Source organism: Protopterus annectens, chromosome 1.part2 (assembly GCF_019279795.1).
Source record: "Protopterus annectens isolate FY-2018-M chromosome 1.part2, PAN1.0, whole genome shotgun sequence".
NCBI classification, from domain to species: Eukaryota; Metazoa; Chordata; order Ceratodontiformes; family Protopteridae; genus Protopterus; species Protopterus annectens.
This window is the reverse complement of record NC_056727.1, coordinates 828,715,301-828,726,312: the sequence shown is the minus strand read 5'-3', so window position 1 is coordinate 828,726,312 and position 11,012 is coordinate 828,715,301. Positions and strand designations below refer to the sequence as shown.

The window sequence follows — 11,012 nt, the reverse complement described above, 5'->3', positions numbered from 1 at the left end:
AGATAGTTGTGTCAGGTAGCAGGTCTTTTTTGGATAAAAAACATTTTTACAAGTGGGGGTTTCATAGAGATTCCTACTTTCAGCATGCTACTTGGTAATTTTATAAAGCTGAATATAAATTATAATTAGAACTGCAGTGCAAGAAGAAGTGATTTGAATTGAGTGTTGCTTGTTTTTTTATACCTGATTTTGACTGGCATTCCACTAATGTATTTAAAAAGTAATTTATTTTTTCATGCCACACAACCTTTGTGTTTCCATCTAGATATTAAGTAAACTGTCATGTAGCCAATGAATTGAAATATGTTTTTCTTCTACGCTTCATTTTGTCTTGATTGTACTCTCGTAATGATGGTTTGGCACCCAGGGCAGCGTATTTAAAGTTCCAGTTGTTGTGGTTTTGAGTATAGCTCCACCTCTTTCTAGTTGGTCACACCCCTTCCCATTGGCCCCACCCATTCAGCTGTCTCCTGCAGCATCCCCCCCCCCCCACACACACACTTTAATTTGAAGTCACCAGCCACTGCTGTTTGGTACAATCTGCCATCCTTCTCAGTAATAATAGCAAAGTCCTGCTCACGAAGTGAGGATTTTAAAGTCCCATCATTTGGTGTGTGTAAGTGGAAAAATGCTATTGTATGCAAGTCTGTGCACCATATCTATCAACCTGGAAACATCAAAAATCTGGACAAGGTCCATGAAATATAGGTACAAGTGTACACGCAGTTCTATCAAAATCTTAGAAACAAGCGATATTTACTATTATAAAATCATTACGTGGTAAAATAAGCATGACATCAACAAGAAATTAGCATCCCCGTCAATCACTGGTAAGCTGACATTAATGTCACGCCCCTTTCGCATGTCAATCTTAGTGGAAACACCCACACTTGCGCAGTCCCGCCTTGGTAGTTATTTTACATCATACAAACTGTCCAAGTTTGTAACATACCACTAAAACGTATTATAAATAACGTAGTCGTTGGTTTAAATCAGATTATTAACTGGAATCGAAATATTTGTGAAACCGGAGGTTACACAACAGGTACTTCGTTTTTTCTCTTTATAGTTTAGCGATCATTAAGCACATGTTCAGGGTATTCGAGAGATTGCGCTACCTTTAGCAAATGCTGTGTATTACGGTACTTGCAAAGATGCGCTACGTTTAGCAAATGCTGTGTATTACGGTATTTACGAAGATGCGCCTATGCACCATTCCGCATGCAACTGTAGTATAATCCATGGGATGTCAACATATGGTTTTAACAAAACTTTTAGGTTCTACTTTACAGTCGAACACGTTGCTGCTGAGGCTTTTAAGACGTTTTAAGTTTTTTAGTGTAAGACATTTTTACTGAACGTTTTAAAAAGACATTTACTTTGTGGAAGTTACATTGATGGCTGGGTTTTGTAGTTTTTCGGTTAACATACTGTGTCAGTATTTATTAAGGAAAACATGCTGTGCTTTTGATCAGTTTTCAAGCAGTACGGTATCGCAAGCTATATTGTCATTATCTAGTTACTTAGAAGTCTTAATATGATGAGTCTGTGTGTAGGGTTTGCAGTTACCGGCCTTGCACTTGTGGATTTGGTTGTAGTTACTTTTCGTTATAGCTGGACAGTTGTCACTGCTGTTTGGGGTTAGATACTTGGCCCTGTCAGTAACCTTTTTCTATCCCATTGAATGTCTTGGGATCGGGAGGTACATGGAATTGCTTTGTAACCTGTCATAGGCATGGCTCCCAACCTTTTAAACTCTAGAGTGATGGATAAAGCAAAGTATTTAGAAAAAGGCTCTGCTTTCTGAGCACTTAGTATGTTAACGCAGAACTTGATAGGCTAAGATAATATGAATTAACATGTATCTTTTCTGAAGTAAGAGTAGTGTTTTGTGATGTTTATCATTAATGACTGTAATCCACTATACCTTCTAAAAATCCCATTTTAGCAGGGACGGGGTGAGATTTTGGTCCAAAATTGTGGCTGTTACAAAAATGGGGAACAATTGAGTAGTTTGATCACGGGGTGTAATAAATCTGACTCATGAGGAAAGACACCCTGCCTAAAGTTGGGCAAGGCTGGGGTTTTTGAAGAGCTGAGCCAATGGTGTGGCTTGGCTCTTAGGTCCCACTAAGAGCCTTGCCAGATCAGACAATTGGAACAATGGCTCAATTAAAAATAACTGTGTGGAAGTTTAGATAAAGTTAATTAAAAAAAACTGTAATTATAGCCATATAGACATTGGCATTGCCACATTCACTGGAATGAATGATGGCATGTTGATCACACTTTCTAACAGCTTACAGCCAGCCACCCACTTTGTCATGCCCAAGCTAAAGGTCTGCTGACAACGAAAAATCGGAAACAGCTGTAATAAGCACAACACAGAAGTACATCCTTTTTTATGCAGGGATAGGAGTTGGCTAGTAAAAAGAAATTCATTTTTTCACCTGTTGCCTAATAATAATTCAGTGCACAGTAGGTTCATTACACTTTCCAAGAAATTATTAGAGAACCCTATGGTAAAAACTTGATACACTGCCTAGATGAATCATAAAACTTTGCAAAATGCTGAATTTTATTAGTTTTATGTAAGAAACAATATTTCAGTTCATTTAAGGCAACCTGCAATAATAGTAAAAAAAAAAAAAAGCACACACACAGTATTCTTAACCTAAATAGTTGGAAACAAAATAAAAATATATTGTCCCAATGGACTGTACCCTTTTGTAAAGGAACACCACCTCTGACTGTGAAGTTGCTAGAAAATATAATACTAGGAAACTTTGCTCTAGTAGATGCTCCTTTCATATATTCATAGGTAGGTACTAGGCTGTTGGCCCTGGGGCATAATTAAGCCTAGCCAAAATGTTTCGGCGTTCGCCTCCCATGAGGTTTAGTTACCTGCGCCTCTGTCGAGCAGGGCCACAAACATGATTCCCAGGGTGAATTTCCTGTTTCCCATCCACTCATCAAGATTCCTCTTGAAGAGCGCTAGTGACAGGCTCTGCCTTATATATATGGGGACCTTATTCCAGAGCAAGGTGATTCAATGGGACACGAATCTGTCCCTCCAACAAGTCCTGTTTATTGTTGCTGTCAGGTTAATGTTCCTTGAGCGTGTAACTCTGGTGGATTGGGTTTTCCTTAGGTAGAGCATTTCCAGCAATTCGTGGTTGGCCATAGCCTTGTATGTTAGGCATTGGTCACCTCTGAGTAGTCGGTACACGACCGAGTATAGTTTGAGTTTTTTTAGCCTCGTGGCGTAGGGCATGTCTTTAAGGCCCGTTATCCTCTTTGTGAGGTACTTTTGAGGCCTCTCCAGTTGTTGCAGATGTCTTGTAAGGTACATCTCGAACGGGGAATTGTATTCAATTACGGGTCTAATCAGTGATGAGTAGAGGGGGACAATAACTTCCTTATTCTTAGATGCAAACCCTTTTGTGATAAGTTGGGCCATGTAGAAGGATTTTCTAACCACTTTAGCGATGTGGTTGTCGAAGGAGAGGTTACTATCCACTTGTGCCGTAGGTCTCTTATCACGCTCTCTGTGATAAGTGGGCTGCCACCTATGTTGTAATTCATTTGTACTTGGCTTTTCCCAAAAGGTACGACAATGCACTTTTTGGCATTTAACTTGAGGCCGTGATTTTGGCACCATGTATCTGTATCAGTGAGACCCCTCTGAGGGATGTGTACATCAGAAGGAGTCTCAATTATGGCGCCCAGTTTGTAGTAATCTGCAAACTTTGTTAGTCATAATCCCTCCGTGTTTGCTTGAACCTCGGAGAAATAGATGCCGAACAGGAGGGGTCCCAATACTGAGCCCTGTGGTAGTGCACTAGGAGTCTGATCTAGCGTTCCATATTCTCACCGAATGGGTTCTATTCGTGAGCCAGTTGGCAACCCATCTTGTGACATAGGGGTTTATGTTTGAGTTAGTGAGTTTGTCTATAATACCCTAGTGGGGAATGGTATCGAAGGCCTTGGCAAGATCAAGGTATGCAGTGTGGACCACCTTCCCTTCGTCTATTGCCTCAGTGACCTTTTCGAAAAAGTCAACCAGATTGAGGAGACATGACCATCCCTTTACAAACCCAAATTGGGTAGGGTCTAGAGTTTGTAGGTTCCCAATGTCTTTGTTTATGAGTCCCACGATGATGCGCTCCATGGCCTTACAGACTAGGCTCATCAGGCTGATGAGACAGTAGTTCCCGGGGTCAGTGGTGGCACCTCCTTTGTGGAGTGGGATGACTGTTGCCATGCGTCACTCTGTGGGCACATAGCCTGAGGTGAGGCTGTGGTTAAACATGGTATTAAGGTGAGGGATTAATTCGTTTTGGAGTTCATGTATCACGCAGTGTGGGATGCTATCGGGTCCCATGGATTCCGTGTTTGTTTGCTTTGGAGAGTGCTGTTTTCACATGGGGGTCTGTGATTTCAGGGGCAGCACAATCGTCTGGTATGGATATGGGCCCTCTAGGTGGTGAGGGTGGGGTAACGTTTGCACTGAACCTATCTGCCAATATATTGGCGATATCAGTTGGTTGTATGACTTTTGAACCATTATGTTGTAGCTCAGAGCAGATCTGAGTGTTGCAGTTTAAGTTCTCGACATAGCTAAAAAATGCCTTGTGGTTGTCTTTGGTGTCTGTTGTGATTTTTCTTTCAAAGTTCGCCTTAGAGGTTTTTATGAGGGTTCTTAGCTTTTTGCTAAGGTTGGTCAGCGATCCCTTCCATTCCTGGATTTTTACTCGTATTTGTAATAATTTATTCCTTCTATTGTAGAGCTTATTTATGGCCGGGGTCCACCAGACTGGTTACCTCTTTTTGGAGGAATCGGTCTTGGTCTTGTTTGGGATAGCACGGTCCATGCACTCGTGTAAGTGCTTGTAGAGTGCTTTTGTGTAGGATACAGCAGATTTATTCATATTTACATTCTGCGTGGGACTAACAAAATTTGCCAGCTCTGTCTTGAGTAGCATAAAGTTTGCTTTGGAGACTTTTTTTACCATGGTTTCCCTGGGAGAGGGTGGTATGTGGATATCTAGGGTGATGAGTTTATGGTCTAATCTGACCAATGAGGAATTCACTACAGGTGTGGAGCATTTATCCCCCCATGTTGGTGATAACCAGGTCCAGTATATTGTTACCTCTAGTGAGTGTGCTAATAAGCTGGTCCAGGGCATTTGAGTTTATATATTCGAAGAAGCGCTGAGTAAAGGTATTAGTGCTTCCGTAGTTTTCCCAGTTAATGTTTGGGTAATTGAAATCACCCAGTATAAGGGTGTTTGGTTGGACCTTCATGTTTTCCAGTATCTCGAGGAACAAGGAGTGGGTTTCTTTGGTCAGGGATGGTGATCTGTAGCAAGCTACAATTTGAATTGCAGTTTTGCCCATTGTAAGTTGTACTTGGATGATTTCCGAGGCATCATACTTTGCAACCAGTCTGGAGGTGTGATTATCCTTTATGAATATGGATACGCCTCCACCTTTGTATTTTGGTCCGGGTTTGTGGCTGAAATGTGTGATATGAGTTGCAGCCTGGTATTGCTGGGGTGCTCTCTTGAGCCTTGAACCAGGTCTCCGTTACTGCACAAATATCGATGCTCTCCATATTGAGGAGTGCCTCGAGAGAGTGCATTTTGAGGTTTAAACTCCTAACGTTGGGCAGCATGACCCTCAGTTTTTTGTCGCTGGTACTTGTTACGGCGGTGAATTTGTCTTTTGAGCCTTGCCTAAAAAAGGCACTATGGGGGTGGCAAGAGCCTTTGACAGTATCCTGAATCCCAGGGGTGACAGGTGCAAGCCATTTCTGATGAAGCATCGAGGCTTGTCAAGCATGTCATCCCAGGCAGCCAGATACTGGATCCCCTTTGAATGACACCAGAAACTTAGCCAATTGTTGAAATTTGTCATTTTTTTCCTTGTATTGAGGTATCATTCTTGGTGAGGGTAAGATGCCGCTCAGGACTAGGGTCGTACCTGTCTTGGTTACATGAACAGCAAGCTCTTCTTTGTCCCTTTTCATGTAGTCCAGGGAGGTACATCTCAGGTCATTCACACAGACATGGACAATGACAGAGTCATATTTGTACTTGTCATGGAGTGACCTGAGTGAGTGGGTAATGTGGAGGATTCTGGTACCCGACAAGCAGCTGATGGTGACATTCTCTTTGTTCAGCCTGGTGAGAGGGACATCTGTGTGCCTGACTATGGAGTCACCTATTACAAGTGTATTAGGTATGGTGTTTTGCCTTAAGGGCTGTGGTTGTCTGGCACACTGGTTTTGGAGGTTATGTGTTGATTTCAGTGTGTTAGTGGGTGTAGGTTGCATGTGTGTCTGCTTTGGAGGTCTCTGCTGTTTCTTCAGATTTTTATTTAGAGCTTCCGAATATGTCTTTGTGTATCTCTGTGTGGGGTTTGCAGTTGCATGTTTGGTGGGTCTGTGTGCAGTGAGTGGGGTGTTGCAGGTTGGTACCTTCTCCTCCTGACTGTCAAATCCTGTCGTGGCTGGAGAGAGCTTTGCCTCAAGTTTAGCTATGTAAGTGCATATCTCACAGATTTTGATGTCATGTGGTAGGAAGACAGGATTGTCTGTGTACATGAGGCAGTTGTGACATTGCCTCAGGATGCCCATATTCATCAGGTGAACAAGAGAATACCCTGGGAGCTGGCTCATTGACATGTCTAAGAGAGTTTTGGAACTTATTCTTATTTACCTGGTGGGGAGAGTAGTTTGGCTGTTCCCTACAAACAACTGTAGGGGATTGAGTACTGTAGGTTGTTTGTGCTTCTGTCTCTTTTTGGATCAAGTGCTAGTCCGAAAGCGCTGATTTGAGTGCTAGATCTGGAAGAACTGGCTAGTGCTAAGGGAAAATCCTGAAGAGCAGACTCAGCGGAGCCAGGAATAGTTTAACCCTGGCTAACCGCTGCTGCGCTATGCGCAAATGCGGTTCTTATACCAGAAAGATTAAAGAGATAGAAATTAGCCCAAAATGGCCAGTAAAACTGCAGTTTCTGTGCAGAAACCACTCCTCCAAGGACAGGTAGGCTGTTCAGAGCTCCTCACTATCACTGGTGAACAAAGAAACTTCCTTTTTGCCCAAGTAAGGTCTGGCCAACACAGAAGCTTAAACACAGTCCAGGTATCAGCAAGTATCTGAAACTGGATTTTTCTAGCTTAGTAAGGTGGGAAAATAGCAATATTTTTTTTTCAATAAAACAGTGGAAACAAATGAAAAATCACTTTTAAAGAACAGTAATTGTTGTCACACATGTGTGGGAAGCCAGTAACAATAAAAAATACAACTTACAACAAAAAACAATTTTTTAAAGTGCAAACACAATTAAATGCTGTTACAGTACAAAAAATAAGTGTTTTAGAAGCATTAAACACTAGAAAATGAGCGTTTAGGCAGAAATAGTTTAAATATCAAGAAAAAAGCCAGAAAAAGGTACTTAAACACTCCAAAGTCTCTCCTTTTGTGTCACTGGCACTGTAGGTCTCTGCAGGACACCTGGGCAGGATCTGCTGAGCTTATACAAATACAAAAATTGCGCAAATGTGGTTCTTATACCAGAACGATTAAAGAGATAGAAATTAGCCCAAAATAGCCAATACAACTACAGTTTCTGTGCAGAAACCACTCCTCCAAGGACAGGTAGGCTGTTCAGAGCTCCCCACTCTCACTGGTGAACAAAGAAATTTCCTTTTTGCCCAAGTAAGGTCTGGCCAACACAGAAGCTTAAACACAGTCCAGGTATTAGCAAGTATCTGAAACTGGACTTTTCTAGCTTAGAAAGGTGAGAAAATAGCAATTTTTTTTTTTTTTTTTTTTTTTTTTTTTTTAGTAAAACAGTGGAAACAAACCAAAAAAAACACTTTTAAAGAACAGTAATGGCTGTTGCACATGTGTGGGAAGCCAATAACAGTAAAAAATACAATTTACAAAAAAAATGATTTTTTTAAAGTGCATACACAATTAAATGCTGTTACAGTACAAAAATAAGCATTTTAGAAGCAGTAAATGCCAGAAAATGAGCATTTAGGTGGAAATAGCTTAAATATCAAGAAAAAAGCCAGAAAAAGGTACTTAAACACTCCAAAGTCTCTGCTTTTGCCTCACTGGTGCTATATTTATGTCCCAAAATGAAAACCCCGTTCTGAATGCTAATTTCTTACCAAGAAGAGAATGAAAACTTTAAGAACTACAGTAACATTTTGTTTGTTTGTCATTGGTAAACATATACATTGACCCCAAGTCATAATACTTTTTTGCTAGCAATAATTATATGATGACCTTGTACTTTCATGTACAAGAGGCCTCCATACCCGTTCCCTAAAAAAGCAGTCCTGTGCACATCTGTGATGCTTGATGGTGAGGAAAGTGAAGGAAAAAAGAAAGAGCTACTGCACCAATATAGTAATTTCAACATGTTCCACTTGAACACATGTACTCACCCCCAAAGATACACTAAACAGCTCTTAGAGGATCACAGAATTGAGCTAAAATCAGGAAAAATTAATTCCTATAATAAATAATAATTGATGACGTGGACTTACCTCAGTAAAAACAAGAGAATTCTGCCCATGCTGTCCTTAGCATTGGTAGTGCTTCCCAAGCTTCTTTGAACTCTTTCTCTCACTGAAACAGGCTCTTCTCCTTCCATGGAAGCATGCAGGCACTCTGGAGTAAAGGAAGTAATACATCCTCATCCTAAAAATGAGCTGCAGATATTTTTAAACAATAATTGTCCAACTATCCCTTTCAACGTTCTGGCATAAAAACATGTGTTTGCGCTAGTTTTAGATCAGCGGATCCTGTTTGGGTATCCTGCAGACTAATACAGCACCAGAAAAGAGAGAGAGACTTTTGGTTGACTGCAAGTACTTTCTAGCTTAAATTGCTTGTTTTTTGCTGTCTATCGATTGTTTTTGCTGTTTCTGCACTTCTCTAAAGCTAATATCTACTTTATTTTGTTGCATCTCTGCCATTTAAATGATTTTTATTGCTCTGCACTTGTCGTTTGTTAATTTTAAAAAGTTTTTAACTGCATTTGCTGTTTTTTTTACTACAGTTAGTGTTTTAAGCAACACACTGAAGTGCTCTTGCCTTTTCTGAGTATATCCACTGTCTAATTGCATTTTTCTGCCTGTTTTATCAAAAAAAAAAAAAAAAACTCTTGTTTACTCATTTCCCACCTTTTCTAAACTAGTATAGTCCAGATCCCAGGCATTGCTCGTTTCAGGACTTTATTTCTTTTGATCAGAGCTATTCCAGACCTTGCTGTGTTAGATGGAAGTCCTTCTGCTGGCCAGTGAGAGTGGTGAGCATTGTACTGCCAGTCTTACACTAGTGGAGTGGTTTCAGCACTGAAATTGTAGCTTGTTGGCCATTTTGGGCTGATTTCTATCCCTTTCAATTTTCTGGCATAAAAATGCGTGTTTGCGCTAGTTTTAGATCAGCGGATCCTGTTTGGGTATCCTGCAGACTAATACAGCACCAGAAAAGAGAAAGATAGACTTTTGGTTGACTGCAAGTACTTTCTAACTTAAATTGCTTGTTTTTTGCTGTTTATCAATTGTTTTTGCTGTTTCCGCACTTCTCTAAAGCATCTAAAGCTAATAGCTACTTTGTTTTGTTGCATCTCTGCCATTTAAATCGTTTTTATTGCTGTGCACTTGCCGTTTGTTAATTTTAAAAAGTTTTTAACTGCATTTACTGTTTTTCGCCTGCATTTAGTGTTTTAAGTATTACACTCAAGTGCAATTGGCTTTTCTGAGTATATCCACTGTCTAAATGCATTTTTCTGCCTGTTTTATCAAAAACAAAATAAACAAACAACCTCTTGTTTACTCATTTCCCGTCTTTTCTAAGATAGTATAGTCCAGATCCCAGGCATTGTTGGTTTCAGGACTTTATTTCTTGTGATCAGAGCTATTCCAGACGTTGCTGTGTTGGGGGGAAGTCCTTCTGCTGGCCAGTGAGAGTGGTGAGCATTGTACTCCCAATCTAATGCTAGAGGAGTGGTTCAGCACTGAATTGTAGTTTATTGGCCATTTTGGGCTTATTTCTATCCCTTTCAACATTCTGGTACAAAAAAACACGTGTTTGCACCATTTAGCGCCACGGGGCTACGGTTAAACTAGTCCCGGTGCCAGCAAGTCTGCACTTCAATTTTTTCCCTTAAAACTAGCTGGTTTCTCAGTAGTAACACTAAAATCTGAATACGTGTGACTAGCACTTCCTCTAAAACCTGCTGGAAAGCACTAGGAAGCCTTAAACTGATACAAGCACTCATCTCGCCTTGTTAATAAGGAGAAATTAATTGCAGGCCCAAAACAGCTTATAATTGCAAATTATGTTGCCTAGGTTAGGGAAAGTAGCTCTTGTACTTTACAAAAGAAACACCAAACCAGGCATGTCCAGGGTTCAGCTTCCTTTGATTTCTCCAGTCCACCTGGTGAATCTGGGCATACTGGGGCAATGCAGCAATTGCCTCATGTGCACAGACAACCCTCTTCTCCTACAACCCAGCACTACAACCTGCGAGAGATGCACTTACATAGCCAAATTGGAAGCAAAGTTCTCTCCAGCCAAGATTTTACTAGACAGTCAAGAGGAGAAGGTTAACACCTGCACTACACCTCAAGCAACACATAGCCCTTCAAAACCCACACCACCAATACCCACACATAGTAACACTAAACCCACATATGTGGAGGCCCTTAACATTAACTTGCCCAAGCAACAAGGACCTCTGAAGCCGAAACACAAACAAACACCAGTCACAACTAAAGTGACACATAGCTCAAAACCCCAGTGTGCCATCCAACAACAGCGCCTAAGGCAAGACAACGTACCAACACTTTAGTCATAGGTGACTCTGCAGTCAGGCACACTGATGTCCCACTCACCAGGCTGAACAAGGAGAAAATTACTGTCAGCTGCCTGTTGGGTGCCAGGATCTGCCACATAATGCATGCACTCGAGTCACTCCACAGCAGG

General features: G+C 41.0%; 1 protein-coding gene across 2 annotated transcripts in view; it reads left to right on the top strand.

The window, feature by feature from the left end:
* The first annotated feature begins 889 nt into the window (after positions 1 to 889).
* MTR (5-methyltetrahydrofolate-homocysteine methyltransferase) overlaps positions 890 to 11,012 on the top strand; it is a 1,755,520-nt gene continuing 1,745,397 nt past the window's right edge. Inside the window, exon 1 of one of the 2 annotated variants that reach the window (XM_044059073.1) lies at positions 890 to 1,045. Coding sequence is in view for 1 of the 2 variants with exons in the window: in XM_044059064.1 (XP_043914999.1) it covers positions 1,242 to 1,340 (99 nt within the window). In the remaining variant the exon portion in view is untranslated. Of the gene's footprint in view, positions 1,046 to 1,196; positions 1,341 to 11,012 lie in introns of those variants that run through there. The other variant, XM_044059064.1, reaches the window with a different exon arrangement.